The sequence below is a fragment of the Branchiostoma lanceolatum genome, chromosome 7 (genome assembly GCF_035083965.1).
Source record: "Branchiostoma lanceolatum isolate klBraLanc5 chromosome 7, klBraLanc5.hap2, whole genome shotgun sequence".
NCBI lineage: Eukaryota > Metazoa > Chordata > Leptocardii > Amphioxiformes > Branchiostomatidae > Branchiostoma > Branchiostoma lanceolatum.
In genome coordinates, this window is record NC_089728.1 from 17,438,816 (window position 1) to 17,458,102 (window position 19,287).

Genomic DNA, 19,287 nt, shown 5'->3' on the forward strand with positions numbered 1-19,287 from the left:
AATCCTACACCTACAAAATAGTCCAAGAACCTTAGTTTTATAATTCATAACTTATAGTACAGACAGATAGACGAGGAACAAACTTATTGAAAAATGACAAAACTGTTGCTACATTAAAACAAATAATGTCTGACCCATGACAGCTCCTTCCTTCTTTTGCCAGCTGGTCTCTTCATCCTGACAGATCTGCAAATTTGACATAAACAGCCCTTTTTTTAACCAAATGTATCATTCAGTACATAAGGGGTACATGTACATGTAAGTAACAAGTGTTTTCTCTTAATGGGAAAAATCAATGTACATGTAAAAGCTGACGTGTGTGCTTTTTTGGGCAGCACATTTTGTAGACAGTTCTGAAACAGTTTACATCAACTGCTACTGGCTAATTCTACAACAAAATAGAATTCAGACAATATTTTCTTGATCCCTCAAAAATTTGAAAACAATGCATAGATACATTTGCAGTTGAAGTTTAAGGTATCAAATTTAAAGAGGAAACTACAAGTTAGAGTGAAACAATCTCATTGATAAACAAAATGAATTCTAATATATTCCAAAGAAGCCTAATATTCCCCTCCTGACCTTGACTAGTTGAGTGAAGAAGTCCTCCAGCTGACCCAGACTGAAGCACTCGATGACGGGAGACAGGCGCGCCACGACCGCGTTCCTGATGGCCGACCAGATGTCAGTCAAACCTGAAACCAGCAGGTTCTGTACGGAACACAAATCATAATATTCATACCACACGTCCCACCATGTTTCTGACATTCGGTACAAGTATTTCATTGGACAAAGCAATTAATTGCCTAAGCATTGTGACAAAACTGAGATAATGTTTTAATTGGTGTTGTTCTGTTATGGTAAGTTAGTCTGTTGTTTGTAATGTAAAGAATGTAGCTTTAAAAGACTTTTCATGATTTTTGTTGTCTGACTTGTTTGTCAGCTAGCTAGTAGGAATGCCTCAGTCTATATATTAGGAGATTCAAAGCTCACCCCCCCCCCCAACAGGTTCTAGCAGCCTTCAAGCTTTTGCACCATGGGAGGAAACATTCATGCTACCATGGTAAATGCCTGTGCTCTTCTAATGATTGTCTAGCTACAGATAAAGGTAACGCTTAATAATGAACAATACATTTCTTACAGCATGCACTGTATGTGTATAATGTGGGTATCATAGTACAACACACAAACCTTGACCAGTTGAAAGTTGCCGTGGGTCAGCTCCTGGTCAGCATTGTGCTTGAGCCAGTCCATCATATGGATGTACGTCTGCATACGCACCACAGGCTTGCTGTGTGCTGGAACATACAGTCGCTAACTTTTAAAACAGTTTCAGCAACATTCACTTGTTACAGTTGATGATATGACTTTTGCAATGCAGCACAGCCCAAAATCCATCCTTCAATGAAGATACTTGTAGCAAAGAATAATTCCTACCTTTGCATAAAAATAACTCCTACATTTTGAGTTCAACTCTTTTTCAAGCAACAAATATGATTTCTCACCCTTTCAATTTCAGTTTCATACATGACTGTCAAATTATGATAACTCTAACTGCTAAATTAATAAATGTCACTGTGACAGTATTTATATACTATTGTGTGAAAACTTAAAAACACTCAGTAAGTCTTAGTATTCTGTCAATTGTTACAATTTTAGACTTTCAAGAACAAAGTCATCAAGGACAAATAGGCGCTATTGTGTACTATGTCTTCATAACATTCCCCCAAAACACATTGCACCCAGTATTTTGAGCCTTGGAAATGAGATTATACTTGTTGGTTTGTCCAATGTTGGTTATATATAAGATGGCTTTCTGTTTGTATGCAAGATCCTAAGTTGATGGATTTTCATGAATTCACATTTTTACAGAAATGAGGCCAGATATAAGTACTGTACTTATTAATAATAATAAGAGTGACGTTTTCATTGCTTTGCTCCTTTGAGAGATACAGCGTCACATACATGCACATGGCATTTATAATCCATCACATGCATGATAGATTACTCCCTTGGGAAGACCGTGATGTCTAATAATAACTCACAGTGACTGTCATACAACATAGGAGATTGCCGTGGGATGAAATTGTTACAGGACAGGAAAATCTCTGCCATAGACATCATTAATAATATATGGATGCACATTCATGCCGTTATAAATTGTGTAATATCACACAATTGTTGAAAGATCTTGCACAGGAGTGCTGAAATGAAACATTTGACCTACTTTTGTGGGAGGGAATCTTTGAAAGAAATTATGTTTTTAAGCGGACGTTTCTGTACATGCACATCTCCTACTCCTAGTGGCAAGAATATATCTATCATTTGATATCATCTTGTGTATCTTATTACCTGGTTGTATAACCTTCGTTAACGTATTTCATATCCTTACAAAATTCACTTTGTTTGACCAAAAATTAAAAATTTAGGGTATGGAAGGGTAATGATGGTGGTGGCATCAAAGGGTCTAGTGGCTAAGCTGGCGGACTCGAGATCTAGAAGTCAAAGGATCAATTCCTGGCTAGACATTGCAATTGTGTCATTGGGAAAGGCACTTAACATGACTTTAATCACTCCGCCCAGGTGTAAAAACGGGTACCTGACTTTGGTGGGGGAGGTAAAAGACAATGGAGGGAGAGGGTTGAGCTCCGCCTCTCAATACCGTGCCCTAGACACAGTGGATAACAACCGACTGCCTCAAAACCTACGGCCTCAAAAAAGGCTATGGGACCTACCTTACCTTTAGGGTAATGAACAGATTAAACAAGGTCAAATACCAGGGGGTCAAAATTGACCTTGACCTTCGTCTTTCCAAGACATACCCACATACCAAATATCATAATTGTAATCTATCCAGAAGTTCTTGAGTTATGCTGACTACAAAAATCCGGAAACACAGATATACAAACAGACAGACAGGCCAAAAACTATACCTCCATTTTCATGTTGGTAAATACACATGTACGTTACAACTAAAAAAAGATAACAAAAAGAAGTGCAACATTTCCAGGGATATTGTATGCTATCAGACAGTTCTGAGTGCTTAATTTGAAGTGTCTAGACATCATCTTATCTTGTTAAATTCACGCTCCATTGACATAGTTCTAAGGTGTCAATCATGCTTGACACTCTTCATATTTTATGCGCATGTTTATACCATATAGAGGAGCTTAATAACTGATCTGATTGTAGCTACGTATACACTACTGCACTTAAGCAATGATTTATGTATGTGTACATGGTTTCTTGTCACGCTATGGACATTGCTTCAAACTTCCCCGTACTATGCAAAGGCAATACTAGTACTTCAGTCAATCTGTATAAAGCAAGAGTTGTATTCGTCTAGTAAATACAATTAGCATGAATGTCTAGACCCTATGATAATTGGCAAAGACATTGTGATCATTTCATATGTCATATTCATGCATTATAACATCCAGGGCTCAAAATACTGCGTGCATGTGCACTTTTGTACGGCCAAAATTTGTAGCTAATTTTTCACTGTGGACCAGTCCTAGATATTTTTGTAGGACGGTAGAAGTACTAAATACATTGATTTAGTATACAGGATATTCTTGAAATTCTTGAAATTTAAGTATCAGAAAAAGCAATATAACCTTCGTTGTACTTCTTTACTACTTGTTTACAATTTTGCAGTTAGCTATTGATACTAGAATTTCAGAATGAAGTTCTTAAGAGAGGCAGTATAGGGTTTTGTAAATCATACATTTTGCTGACATTCTACTTTATTTTATGTTGCACGCCAAAAATTCTTTTTGTGCACCTAAATTTTTAGGCGCACCTATTCCAAAAATTAATTTCGAGCCCTGACATTCAAATTTGATACCAATTAGTTCAGTTTTCAAGACCTAAGTTTACAAAGAAACTTAAGGCCCATCATAATAAAATCAATAAATAATAATGTTACATGTACAAAATTAATGTACAAATTCCTGACCCTACCTTGTTGGATGGTACTGAGTAGACTCTGCAGTAGCGGCATGCACAGGTTTTGGCAGAAAAACCTGTAAACAACAACAACAATCAACAACAATCAATAACATTTCATCATCACTGACAAATATCGATTAACATTTCCTACTGGAACATAATCTGAGTTTCATTTCGGAAATGTCTTTTTAGTGATTTCAAGTGTCAAAATATCCATAGATGGACAGTGACAGAATATATTAATAATTAATGACGTGATTATGGGTAAGCGTACATGAAGCATTAAGTTCATACCCCTAACCGGAGGACTAATGTATTATAATATTCCATAAAAATTATGAGAAAAACTAGTTTGGCAAAACCGTTTAAATTTTTAAAAGATCAAAAAAGATCTTGTCCAGTCAGAGTTTGTTGAGAGAAAAAGATGGGGTTAAAATCATGCCACATGCAAATTAAGGAAAAAAGCAGAAAAAAATACTTCTCTGGTGGAAAGATCTTTGTAAACAATCTTACTGTATGGAAATCTAATAATAGCTAATTAAGGCTAGTGCACTATCTCATTTAAATTTAGCAAGGTGGAACAAAGAAATTAAAATTCAATTCTAATGTCATCTTACATTTGATGAAGACCCTTATTTACTATCTTTAAGCTAATTTTTACTCCCTTAACTGCTGAACATACACATGAACCTAACACAGGCTTGGTTTAAAATTGAGTCACCTATGCAGGACTGGTCAAATCTAAAGTAGAAACAGGCTTTAAGTCCAGGCTTTTGTAACCTTTAAAACGCACCAGGCATGCGTGATAACACCAGGATCTCCAACATAATGCATTACCGGGGTAACACACTATACAGGACATGTCGCTAGGAAAAATGAACATGTGAACAGAAGCTATTAACTTACAAGCAAACAGCATCTAACTACAGCCAAATGCGGCGGAAGCCAACATTTTCTTCAACTTATAGCTTAGAAATAAATGGGCTTCCAAAAATACACATAAAATTATGAATAGAAGCTATTGACTTACAAGTAAACAATATCTAACTACAGCCAAATGTGGTGGAAGCCAACATTTTCTTCAACTTGTACCCAATAACTATAAAAATGGGCTTCCAAAAATATGCATACAAATAGAAGCTATTGACTTACAAATTAGTAAACAACATTTGGTTACCAAATAGGCCACAAACCTTTCCAAAATCAGCATCCAACAACTTCGACTTAAGAAACAAAAAAACACCAGTCCTACTGAAATGTAGTGCATAAATAATATGTATCAGGCACACAACTTGGAAGAATTGTTGTTCCCTTTGCAAGTAGGACTAAGATAATCTACCCAACGCGGTAAAAGCAAATATTATCGTTGCTACTGTAACACGTTGGGCTAACATCTATCGAAAACTCAAACACTCTTATCACTTATACACATACAAACAGGACAAACTGGAGACAAGTTAGCAAGCAGATACTACCGATAAATGTACTCAAAACTTGGTCTACTGTACATGTAGGAGTGAAATGATTATGTGAGTGTAATAAGATTAAGGACAAGAAGGTTTCGATTGCAAAGGATTTGAAGGAATGTGACGGCAACTGCAAACTGCCATGGCATGTTTTAAGTAAATTACTCTCACACAAAAGGAACGTGCACTGTGTTTATATCGACAGTGTTATTTCTACCAAACAGAGCTTAAAGGAGCATTCCACTCCAGAAGCCGGTATCATAATTCATCAGAGACTAAATTATTACGGTTGAATCCAGTTTTTTTAATCAAATTTACCATAAAGACACACCATTTGTTTTTGGTGCTTCTCCAAATACTCCTGTTTTTCCCATTTTCCCATTCACAAATTTTTACTCACGATTTTATTATTTGTTTAGTTGTAAAACTCAATAGCCACCAAAATAGATTATAAAGGCCTGCACATACCTAAAAAGTGTGGTCACATGTTATCATAAGCTATAATTTTTCATTTATTACAACTATTTCTCAATATCAATTCATAGCAAATGGTCATTTTGTTACTGAAATTATAGTACTAGATCAAAAAAAGGGATTCATTGCATAAAATGAGCCATACAAAGCTGAAACTTGAAAAATCCACTTATTTCTTATGTCATATAAACCCTTCCACCCAGACTATTTGCAAAATTTTTTTATTTTTAATTGCCCTGTCGCTCCAATTTTTTATGAAAAAATCCGAGAAGCAACAAATAAAATTGGTGTGGCCTAAGTTGAAGCCTGAACGTAGGGCGAACATTACAGAAATCAAGTTCTTAAATTCTACAGAGGGCCCTTCCAACAATGCCAGAGTTCAATGTACCTTAATCTAAGCATGAAAGATCAACAGTTGTTCTACTAAGTCAGTACCAGAAAATGAACAGTGAATGATGGTGCCATTATGCCCTTGAGAACCCATTTCTTAATCATTCTTTGACATGTTTACATGCATGACCTTTGCATACTATGTGAGTGTCTGTTCAATGCCGTCAACACACTTAGCTATCAGCACGCTAAATGTGTTCTACCACACTCTAAAGGCTTTCAAAAGATTAACTAGTGCCACAACATACAATTAATGTGTCGTATCATAATGGTGAATGTAGGATAATGATAATACTGAACATAGTCTTGATCAGATTCTGTAAATTAACCTTTCAGTACCAAGGACAGGGAACACAGTAGTAACAGTTACTTTAATTCTTGTTTCTTTCACTGTAACTTTATGTTCACTGTTTTCACGGTCACCTCTGTACCGTGAACTTATCATCACCGTAAAAAAAACTGTTGTTATTATTTATGATTCCTTCACACATCCGTTCTGTAAATCGCTTGCCGCCACCGTGAAGTTAAAGTTCAGTGAAAATGTCTATTTTCCTTACAACGTGAAATTTTGTTACCGTGAAGATAAAATGAATTACAGTATTTTCTTACCCTGACAGACCTGAAGTACTGTTCACATTAACAACAGAGAAAAAGTGAATTACAATTACTCTTGCTATCAGGATATATTAGCTATCAGGGTGTCAGGGCATCTTTTGGACGACTTACACAACCTACACTAAAAAATAAAATAAAAAAACAAATTAGACGCGCCCTCCTTTTTTTAATTGCAATGGACACCCAGAGGGCACGCTACAAAATGTATTTCTACTCTTGCCATAAGAATATTAGCTAACAGGGTGTCAGGGCGTCTTCTGGATGACTTATACAACCTACGGAAAAAAACAACAAATTAGACGCCCTCCTTAATTGCAAGGGACACCCAGAGAGCACCCTGCAAAACTGTACAAGTATTTCCTTAGTAATTACATATACTAGTATTACACATGAATATGCATTCCCACACACACACTGCCACATTGTTTTTTCCTGATACCAGACACTGGGACAGCATGAAAATTGATTGACATGCAAAGCTACCAGGTAATCCATATATGCATAGAGCCAAGGGATGTCTGTTCACCCCCCCCCCCCCCTCCCCAAATTTTGGACACCATGTCTCTATAAATCTCGCTTGTCAAATTCTCCAAATCTAGCTCCATATCTACGTGTATCTATTGAAATGAAACTTAAGTTACCGGTACCTCAGTGAAGACAATCAAAAGCTCCTGCCTGCAGTTGTCTTGTCATCCACTCTGTGTCCATGATAGGTTCGTGAAACAAAAACAGCATCTACAGATTCGTTGTAATCTTGTTGTAATACCTTCTTAAGACACACATCTGGATTTCCTGGGAGACTTACGACAGTCACTGTATTATAGACTCCCTAAGGCAGTACATATAGCCTACTTAGATAACCTTAGTTCAAACTAAATCTGCTTAGGATTCATACATCTCGGTTCAAATTAGGTCACAGAGAAATAGGCAATTTCATGTACATACTTTAAGCAGGATCATATAATTCTACTTTACATCATTAAAGTAATACTAATAGTCATTTAAGTTATAACTACCTGTAGGGTAACCTCCTTGACTTAAATGGAGAGGTGAGCTTATGTTTTGATAACCTTTTTGTAATGTTGCATTGAATATGAATACCAAGACACTATTCAGACATTTCATCAAGTCGTAGAAAGATTTCAAATTTCTGAGGGATGTCTACTGTTGCATTAAACCTTAACCTTTAGCACACTGAAGTAGCCATTTGGCACCCCATTCTCCATTGGTTACAGAGTTAGGCAGCAGGGAGAAGGTTAAGGCTCCTACCATTGTTACACACGTACAGGCCAAGTAGGAAGGGGATCAATGTAAAAAAAGTTTGGTTTCATTTCTGTTTCTTTTCTTGAAATTTGGTTTAGCCATTTCTTTTTATAGAACACCCTTGTTATACATTTATAGAACACCCCAATATTATCATAAATCTTTGATAATTACTCCCACAGTCTTGTTTCCAATAAGGTTTGATATATGTCTCCGCATTTTTTTAAAAACACTCTGACCTGAAAACGCGTCCTATTTCTGTCCAGGGCCTTAATTGCATCTTGACATATGCAGCCCATTTGAACACATTAGGCCACATTGGTAAAATTCCATGTTTCAGGGAAACTTTCTACCGAACTCTTTTAATAATAGCTACAAATTCGTACGCACATGTTTGGATACTAGTCCTTTATCATAACAGGTGTTTTTCTCTTTGCAGCAATTACATGTGATTCATAATACCTACTAGTAGCCTATAAATCTATTCTGCCAAATTGCAAGTTGTTGATATTTTTCTTGAAATTTGACCACACATTGCAGTTTGCAGGTGGGTATTACAAGCCCTGATAGATGACAAGAGAAGCGTCAAGACTTAAAACTATCATTAGCACCAATGCAGCATTTAGCACCAATGCAGCATTAGCACCAAGTCAGCACTGCAGGTCTGTATTACAGTACAGTAGATCATATTCCTTCAGACCTTGCCTAACTTAGCGCATAGGGCAGCATGTTTCCTTGCTGTTTCAGTAGCAGGATATATTTTTTACAGGGAGGGGTTGCTAGCCCTTTCCCTTTAACATGCTCGACGCACCTCCTCGAACATAGAACCCTATTTCACGCCCATTCCAAAAAGACGGGTGCAGCCCCAACTGAGATGCCCTGTCCCAGGATTTGAACCAGTGTCCATTTATTTATTCATTTTCTGTTTTCTTCATGCAGGGTGGGCACACTCAGTGCTTTACATACTGCCTTACAGGCGTGCTCCCAGTTACCAACTAATTGGAACCAAGAGCTCAACTGTGAGGCTGCTACCATGGCCAGTTGATCTATAGGGACAACCCTAGATAAATTACTAATATGTAGCACAAATGTATCTCATCTGAAGCTTTCAGAGTCTTTCGTTTCGTTCGTTTCAAGGCATCCTCATTTGAGGTGAAGCATGATGCTTTTTCAAGTAGCTAGTGGTAACTACAGTACTTCAAGTACATGTAGTACTTGCAATGTGGCTTTGCTACAATCTTAATATAGTACTTTAATTTTGAACCAGCACTTAATAATCTGTCAAAAGCAGATGTCAGTGCTGTAACAGGACTAAAAAGCCAGTTTCAACCCAGGTGTCAACTGATTTGACCACTTAGGGTCCTTTTATCTCTCTTTAATTTCCCTCAGGGACAAAAAAACAGGTCATTTATTTTCCTGATGGGACCAATTACTGATAGATTATCATTCTATACACAAGTGACCCCTTTTTCTATATTAACTCTAACAGATATATTTTACAGTGTTAAGCCTTGTATACCATGCATAGACACACATACACACACTTGTACATGTACAATGTATGTGAACACCCAAGGGATAAGTTGGGAGGGACAAAATTGGGGGGCAGGGTACAAAACTGCGAGTCAGGGGGTGTATAAAAAGCTATGGTAAAGGATCTCGTAAAATACAACTAAACAACCTATAATTTAAGTATAAATCTCAATACAAATATTGTGCCTACATTTCATAACTTTCACAAAAGATGCTTAATATATATAACCTTCAGACAAGAGACTTTGATAACCATAATTCAGTAAATATGCCATTTTGGACACACACAAAAAAAACAGTGCCTAAAACCTGTCCTTTAGATTATATCTGCAAAATTTCAAGCTTGCAATTAAGGCTCTTAAATTCTCATCATGAGTTTCTCAATCCTTTTTTGGGTTGTCGCAAATAATTTCTGCAAAATTTTCTACAAGATTAAACATATCCGAGGTATAACTGAACGTTAAAAAGAAAGCAAAATAATCACAATTTACATATGGGTCACAAAAAAGTAGAAAAACCTACCTAGACAGTGAAAATATGTCCACTAGACCATCTCTAACATGTTACATCTAAAGAGGTGGAAATCGCAAGTGATGTTGCAGTCACCTTAGAGTTTGATGTGTTTGTGCACTATCTGACTCAGAACCCAGGAGCATGGTTCAAAAATAGCTGCAACGGGCCAACTTATCTATCATACCCGGTTCACATCAACCTTTACAAAAACAAAATATTCATTCGCGTAAAAATATTTGTCATCAGCTATCAACATTATCAAAGCCTTCAAATGAGGATAATTTTTTTAATGCTACGAAGTTACTTGAACCATGCTACTAATTTAACCTCCTTGCTTCCAAGCTGGATAGTTTCAGTTTTTCTAGCATGACAAAACTTGTTATAAATTTGATATAGGCTATGAAATTTTGATTTACAAAGAGCACTATTGAGCCCAGATAGTTCTATTTTTGATTTCATACCATACCGGAGAATATTACAGGGAAACTATTTGATTTATTATTAGATATAATCTGTTTATTTTCAATTCTACACTCTATATATATATATATATAGCTTCCTTATATCTTTTTTTGGGCTTTCCTACCAGCTGAACTTGACTTGGCCCATGTACCTTGTAGATCGTGTATACGGGATTACGGCGTGCAAGTAACCAATGCCACAGCAATTTAATGTTGTAATCAATTTTGGGGGCCATGCATGGTAACATTCATGGTTTCCAAGAAAACATTAAATAACGATTCCCTCCGCCACAAAAAAATGGTTCCAACATTTTTATGCTGATGCCACTTGGCTCACACTGAAGATTGTATCTCAGTAGTCGCAGATAGCTTTGGGAAATTTTCAATCCAAGGCAGGATGAATTGAATGTCTTTACTTTGGGCCTTTCAGAGATGACGGATTGAGAGCTTGTACGTTGTAGGGCAGAAAAATAAACAGAAAGGACTAGCTATATATATAGTATTCAGCAACTTTGGACATATGGAAAACACCTGTAGACTTTGTATTGACGTAAAAAGTACACCGTTATAATTTCGTATCAATCATTGTTTTGCTGCATATAAATAGACTTGATTTGCATATTCTAATTAATGAAATTGATTCAGAGAGCAGACCCAAATGCAACGGTTTTATGTATCATTTCAAAGGCCCTCCTGTGAGACTTTAGAAAGAAATTACAATCTACAATATTTTGGATAGCTAAAGATTGGACTTTTGTTGCTTCTTTGACCATTGTCTTCCCTTGAAAAGGATCTGGAGTACTTGGAGACAAATTTTCCTCCCAGTTTGTTTTCACATTGGCTGTTTTTGTTTGTTTTCATTTGTTAACAAAAACAAGAAAAAAAGAACAGCTCTTTTTCAATTCAACCATAAAATCCATTATAATCTCTATAATATAAACAAAGATACTATATGCTTTAAAAAGACATTTGATCATTACTAAGATATACACTAATATGATCTTAAATTATCATTAGCACTTAAGAAAAACAAATAACTAAAAAGCCCCTCACTACTTTGTGCATGCAGTAACTTTTACAAGTTCCTAAATTACTTTTGCCAAAATGAAATCTGCTTCCAAAAAGACATTTGATTTACACTAATGTAAAGCTCCTTACCACTGTAAATGCAGAAATATTTGCAGTGTTTTATTGTTCACGGTTTTTGCGGTAAGCTCTTTGTCACAAACTTAAATATACTACAAACATTATTTCACCGGTGTTTCTTTACCAAGTAATTGTTTTAAACGCGAACTCAAAACCACCGCGAACACTCCATTTTCTCCCTACCGCGAACTTAAAACCATGCGAACTTAAATGCATTTTACAGTACTTTGTGCAATTTGCAGTAACTGTTACAAGTTCCTAAATCTATTTTCCACCAAAATGAAAGCTGCTTCCAACGGCGCCTGAGTCAACATCACAATACAAGCGGAACAACACACCTACTTCACCAGGTAACTCTACCCTGCTAAGAATAGCAAACTGTGGCCTCTTGAAAAGAAAGTGAGAAACCATTCAAACACACACAAATTCCAGGGCACTGAAGTAGAAGAGAGTGGTCTGCATATTCATAAGGCCCAGTAATTTAAAGTAATTAGAAAACTGAATTAAATGGATTAAGTAGCAGAATTGGTTTCTGGAAGTATTGTAGAATGGTGGATCTCAAAATCTGAGTGAAAATTGTTTGTTGGATACCGTAAACTAATTCTTTGATACTATACTGTAGTATACCGCTAAGTATACTGTATTAACAAAAGAGGTTCTTTGATAGAATCTCGTTGGTATAACACAATTGAAGTAGGGACTTTGAAAATGCCTATTCAACTCTAATTTCAGTCTAATCAATCAACTTCGAGAAGCCGGCAACAGTGACAAACTCTTTCTGATTGATGTATCTTGCATAACTATGACTTATAACAGTATTTTTGAACTCTATTTAGCTGCAAAATCACATGCTAGCCATCACGTTAACTTCAATTCTATAGTACAATGCCTTTGTGTGTACTGTATCAGCAAGAATTGGAAACACTCGCATAAACAAATAAAGAATGACGGCTCACCATTTCAGGAACTCATCCAACATCTCATTCAGTTGACCCTTGAACTTCCCATTGTCTTTGGTCAACAGTTGACCTTGTGACGACCCCTGGCCATCTCCGTTCTTCACGCAGAGTAGCGCCTCCGACCAGCCAAACCTCCGCTCGAACAAGTAGCGCGTTACGGCGTTCAGGTCCGCTTGGGTACCCCAAACCACTTGTGGCTGTTTGTCGGGGAAGGGGTCACTCTCTTCGTCGCCTAATGAGCTGGTTGCCATGGCGAGCCACGCCTGTTCTTCAGAGTCCATGGAGGTGTTGCTGGGTGCTTGGCTCGCCGGGCGCGGGAGCAGCTGCGCTCTCAGACCGTGGAGAACTTGGATCTCTAGTTCCGAGGACTTGTGTCCGAGAGCGATCAGCGACAAGAGGTCTGAGGAAGCCATTACGTGTGTGGTTTAAGGTGTCACAGTACCCGCTGTAATGATAGAACGGTGCCTGTGTGGAAGTGAACTAAACAGGACCTCACAGCCAGCAAGGATGCAGCTCTAGGACATGATCTGTAGAAAAATAAGGGTGACAAAATATTTCATTATAATTATAAGTGTGCGTAACCAATTAGCCCAGCTTACGGGACCTACCAGAAACTCGGTGGACCTTGTCAAGTAGCTTGTTTTTGCACTGCAAAGTTTAATCATAAACACCAGAAATATGAAACAATGAAATTATCCTGACAAGCGGTTGTACATGTCATGATTCACATGAAGGTTTTTTTTTCCTCGAGAATATTTTCAATTTTGGAGCAAAGATCTTAAATAATGCATATTTAAGTTTCAGCAAAAGAAAAAATTCTGTAAGCTGACATTTATTCACAGCCTGTAGGTAACAATATCTGTTTTGATATCCTATTTCAAAGTTTACTTCTTGAATCACTCTATGCAAACAATAGTAGATTTGAATTTGTATATCATCAGTCATACAGTCACTAATAATTAGCAGATCATAGGAACTGGATCTATGTATCTTTTGTGGAATATAATAACTGTCATAATCAAGTAGACATATTTACATTAGTGATTAATTACACTTATCACAACAATTGTATCAATTGAAAAACGATTAGTATCAATTCAATCATTAAATCAATATTCTAACTCATTCTGAAAAGACACAGCCTCATCATGATAGTGCAATGAGAAACTCAAATTGTTAATTTGGGTTTGATTTTGACATATCAATATCATTATGAATGTAAAATAAATACAATCCATTTTTCATATTTCAATCAGTCAAAATTTAGATGTTTCAGAAGAGATTACATTAATTTTTTGCTGCATACGTTAGTAGAATCGACATGTTATAATGTGCAAATTATAAAGATTGATAATTTTGAGTTAGTATAACGTTACCCAAGATGATAACATAACCTTTTTTTCCTTCCTGAACAGAGTTTAACTTCATTATGTCTACTGGGCACCCTCAGTCTGTACTTAACTCACATCTAAGCCATTGTTTTGAGGTTTTGTTGTGAAATGCGTGGTTCTTTCTTCAAAAATATCATATCTGCTTTTCTTCACATCACTAAGGACGCTTGCTATGAGGGAGGGGGGCAGAAATATTTATATGTCACTAGCACAAGTCTCTTATAGTCGACTTTTCATGAATTAACAACAGTTTCCAAACATCATATGGATTGCCTAGGTTTTGAAAGAAGTCAATGAATACGTGGAATACGATAAAGTTCAGAATTCGAGATAAACTGACCTGAATTTCACGTTTTTCCTCATCCGTGGCAAAAATCCTGTTTTGAACATCCGCCATTTTCGGGAAACATTTTCACGGAAACAGCCGGAGATTGTCGATGTTTGCCGAACAACAGGTGGTTCAGGATATCCAAAATCCAAATATCCAAAAATCGATTATTTTTCCTGATTGTTGTTTTTGCAAAGAACATAAAAATAAGAAGCTTTCGTGGAAGAAAAAATATATCCTCGCGAATCTGAGCTCAGCTCAACTCAGACGTCATTGAAAAAAGTGCATCGTGTAACACTGCCATCTACCGGAAAGAAAAGGAACTGCACTCACAAAAAAATCAGGAAAGGAAAATAGGGCTTTCTGATCGTAATTTTTTTCTGTCTGCTTTTTCGTACTCCCGTGCGCTTTTAATTCAGCTCTTCAAAGGAAACTAAGGAAGGAAGATGATGCACAACAAACGATAGTGACGGTAAAGATCTTTTTACGTCCCCTTTTGCATGCACCGCTCTGTGAAATGTTACGAATCGTTCCGATAAGACACGCCCCCCTCCCCACAAAGGTTTTCCATTCATACTCTAATTCAAGGGGCCATGTCTTGTTCTCCTGTTTTGCTCATGGCTTGTGAGGGGTGATGTGAGTTCTTAGAATGTAATCTTCGTTTCAATGAAAACCATTATTCATATACATTGCAATGCAAGCTCATGCATATGTTAGGAAACAGACTTGACTTAAATTTAATCTCCAAGCAGATGTTTGGAGTAAAATCACAGAAATTCGTGTCAAACAACTGCTCTCGAATTTATGATAGTTGACAACTGATAGTCCAAGTTGAAAACTACAAAGTCTTAAGCCAAAATATCTAATGCTTTATAACATGTGATCTTTGTGCTGAGTTTCATGGAATTTTCTTCTTTGTTGTTGTTTTTTCAGGACACAAATTTCCAGTTTTTATGCAAGCTGAGCTGACCTTGAAGCTTAGTGCTTCTAGCAAACATGTCAGATGCCAAGTGTCACATCAAAGACTCTACAGAGAAGTATGGATGTGCCCTTCATATTAAGGAGGAGCCATATGACCCTGAATACGACATAGCAAACCAGCATGCTCAAAACACATTTGGAGGACAACATCCTGAGACAACCCTGGAAAAGAGTCCTCTTCATAATGCATTTCCCTGTAATACAAACAATATAAAAACCACAGAGGCAGGGTGTGAACAAAGTGCCTCCTCCAGAGAAGGCTTAAAAAGTAGTATCACTTTCCCAATGCTTTCCAATGTCAAATCAGAACCAGATTTAGAACCAGAAAAGTGTGAAAGTGTTTGTATCAAGGAAGAGCCGAATGACCCAGAGTATGATGCTGTACATGATAACACTGAATTCCCATCGTATGGAGCCGAGGACCAAGATGGAGAAGAAGATGCTGATCCCTTCAGGATGACATGGACCGTTACATCATCACATCTTGTCCCTTTGGCTGAAACCAAGAACCACACATCTCAAGCAAGTTCAGCACATGAAAACATTGACATTGGTCACCAGTTGTTATCAAGGGACGAAGATGAACAAGACGTCAATCAGTCCTCGAAAAGTGAAAGTGGGGCAAAGAGGGGGACATCGCATGACCTTCACACGTCCTTGGAAGGACAGGTCAAACGAGGTCGTCAGAAAGCCGCCGTTGAAATCTTTAATAAAAGGCAAAGACGAGAAAATGTCACCACACCAGAGAAAACAGTTGTCAAGCAGGAGTTTGAAAATGAAGACAATGATGACATCTTAGGCAGTAAGGTGAACTCTAACAACAAGATGGCTATGACGTGCAAATTCTGCTCGTCGACTTTCACCAGTAAGATTCTGTTAGAGACTCACCATTGTAGGGACGCCATCTACTTCTGTAAGATCTGTTACCTGGAGAGTACCAGACCGCGCCCTTACGCCCTCATGCCCTTACCTGAAGCTGAACGACATTTCTACGTTCATTTCCATCCGGGATACTTCGGAACAACGGATCCCACCAGAACGGAGTGTATGACTTTCAAATGCCAGCTTCCTGAAGAGCTACAAGGTAAAACGTCGCTTCTGAACTATGAGGACGTGCATCTACTGAAGGATCTTTACATTGGGATTTTTCAGTCCAGAGGGGAGAGTCCGTACCACTGTGGTTTATGTGGTGCAACCTTTACTGCAGTAGGTGCGAGAGTGTGGCACATTTCGAAAGCCCACTTGGAACACAAGAATCGGAAATGTGGCGGGACGGAGTGCCAGAAGTTGTTCTACACGACGTTCCAACAGGACCGGCTACTTCGGCACATGTTCGCGTCGCACTGCGAGTTCGTGAAGAAACGGTCGGTGTACCTGAAGTGTAAGTTCTGTACGATGCAGTTCCGGGACCGAACGGACTTGGAGTGGCATTTCTACTGGCACATGCAACCGGCCGTGAAGTTCGAAACGGCCGTTCAGAAATATTTCCTTGGTCAGCCAAAGGATGAAGTAATGTCAAGAGATGCTAGTATTAGTAAAGTCAAGTTCAGATGTACCATATGTAGCTTTGAATCTGTGGACAGCGTAAAAGTGCAACTGTACGCGGCTGCAGAGGCAAGTGACCACCTAGCCTGGCACTGGAAGAGTCAGCGTCCGCCAGAAATCCGGAAGACTCCAAACGTTTTAAACTTCGAAACAGACTCGGACGCGATCTACCGCTTGTACATGACCCCGACTGCTCCTGACGCTGTCGTTAAATGCAAGTTTTGCAGAAAGAAGGTTACTATGGAAGGCATGTGCAGACATTTAGAGTCCTGGCACAAAGACTACATCAGGAAACCTCACCGCTGCATGTGTCCAGAGTGCAAGCATCTACAGTTTATACGGAAACAGGACTTCTTTGGTCACATGTTCTTGCAGCATGTCAGCGTTGTCAAGAGGGAAACGTTCATGTTTTCGTGTCAGATCTGTAGAAAGACGTTTCAGAACCGGAGTCAGGTGGAATGGCATTGCTACGTCCACAGGGTTAGGTTGACGATTTCAGCAAGACGGTGGAAAACAAAACTCAGTTGAGATATCTATAATCTAGGTGTTGGAAAAAAATTTGAAGCTTTAAAGGCACACTATGTCAGATTTTGGCGCAAAAATTGAAATTATTCTTGCAAATACTTAATGTGAATGACAGGTACTGACATGTACAACCCCTTTTCAGCATATTTTCTTCATTATTTCGTCTATTTTTAGTGTTTGTGAACAAAAACTCCCGCACACCACCTCAACCAGTAGTTGTAAACAACTGTCCCGGACTTTTTGTTTTGTTTTTGTGTCAGTTCACAAACACCAAAAACAGACGAAATAATGAAGAAAATATGCTGAAAAGGGGTTGTACATGTCAGTACTAGTACCTGTCATTCACATTAAGATTTATTCGCAAGAACAATTTCAATTTTTGTGCCAAAACCTTACATAGTGTGCCTTTAACAACACAAGAATTGACTCACCGTGAATTTTCAGTTTGACCTGTAACCTTCTTCGGTTCAGCGTAATATAACCACCTGCTACCGCTCCACATGCCTGCAAAGCTGTTGCGTTACGCCGAATGGCGGTTATACCGGCTATATAGATCGTACAGATACAGATAAACAAGAGCTTTTAAAAAAAGCTGGCGTTTCGGCTACGTTTATAAGTGTGAATTGTCTTTTCCCTTTACTTGAAGTAAAATCTGCCAGAGGAAGTCACTCAAGGGCTGTTCAGTCTATAAGAAAAATTGTCATTTTGGGAAATGAGTACTGTTTTAATAGAGAAAGGCAGATTGGGGAAAGCAATTTTGAAGTTACGTCACTTAACTTAAGTGCTTTTGAAAAAGCTGGTCTTGGCCTACAACTTGTACTTATTTGTAAAATGTATAATAGGCTCATTATAAAAGCTATCAATGTAATTATGTACATGGCACGCAATAAAACATAAAATTTGAAAAAGCACCATTGAATCATCAGAACTATGGTAATTAAGTGAAATAGAAGTTCATAACAGCTAAGGTTCTATCTAAAATGACTACCAAATGTCAAACAAATCAACAGCTACCTCATCCGTATTATTCTGGTTTCCGCATTTACAACATTTCTTCCTTATTTTCCTGGGTAATTTTGCTAAAATTCATGAAAATTCCCATAGTTTTGTGCCGAGGGGCGCCACTTTCCACGTCCGTGTTGTCTGAATGAAGTCGATACTGAACAATGGAGCATTTGCTACTGTAACAAAGAATCGCTGTTTTGCAAACAACATCAAGAGCCTCTGTTTACATCGGGGATAGAAGTTTAGTGGCGAGTGTTTTGCAAGAATCATCTTACCGCGCATAGGAGCCGCTGCACGGTATTTTCCATTACAATGAACAGAAAAATTCGAATGCCGGGTTTGGAATCTATGAAGTCCTGTTCATAAGACAAAGGCCTTGTATATATTAAATGAATATTTAAAAATAACAAATATAAAATATTTCTTTATTTATTAATGAAAAAAAATGATATTCATAAATATGATATTGATAGATTAATATAATATCAATATATATTTTTGATATTCAATATCTAAAAAGAAGAAAAAAAATCCACTCACGGAGACGAACCCGGATCTTCTGGGTCCGAAGTGCTTCGCGTTGCCAGATCGGCCAAGCTGCGGTACGTAACTAGTCACTTTGGACGTAATGCTATAAACTCACTATATGGTATCATTTATGCCGATTTTTGGTCGTTTTCTTGACGAAATCATTTTTTTTCTTCTGCAATCTTGTGGAATAGATGTAATATGGTCATTTTT

The 19,287-nt window shown here is 37.6% G+C and overlaps 2 protein-coding genes across 3 annotated transcripts in view; one reads left to right on the top strand and one right to left on the bottom strand.

Moving 5' to 3' along the window:
• Positions 1 to 14,787, bottom strand: part of LOC136437957 (uncharacterized) — a 35,607-nt gene extending 20,820 nt beyond the window's left edge. For both annotated transcript variants that reach the window (XM_066432558.1, XM_066432557.1), the window contains exons 1-6: positions 14,503 to 14,787; positions 12,769 to 13,298; positions 3,964 to 4,025; positions 1,192 to 1,298; positions 583 to 711; positions 135 to 186 (exon numbers count right to left, since the gene is read on the bottom strand). In XM_066432558.1, the coding sequence (XP_066288655.1) occupies positions 135 to 186; positions 583 to 711; positions 1,192 to 1,298; positions 3,964 to 4,025; positions 12,769 to 13,184 (766 nt within the window). In that variant the 5' untranslated portion in view covers positions 13,185 to 13,298; positions 14,503 to 14,787. The remainder of the gene's footprint in view (positions 1 to 134; positions 187 to 582; positions 712 to 1,191; positions 1,299 to 3,963; positions 4,026 to 12,768; positions 13,299 to 14,502) is intronic.
• Positions 14,788 to 15,756: 969 nt separating this feature from the next.
• On the top strand, positions 15,757 to 17,544 carry LOC136438417 (zinc finger protein 26-like). Its single transcript, XM_066433186.1, has one exon. It carries the CDS (start codon positions 15,757 to 15,759, stop codon positions 17,542 to 17,544), a length of 1,788 nt encoding a protein of 595 aa, XP_066289283.1.
• The last annotated feature ends 1,743 nt before the right edge of the window (positions 17,545 to 19,287 follow it).

Excerpts from the sequence above, each read along its gene's own strand:
- LOC136438417 (XM_066433186.1), top strand. The coding sequence starts at position 15,757 with ATGCTTTCCAATGTCAAATCAGAACCAGATTTAGAACCAGAAAAGTGT.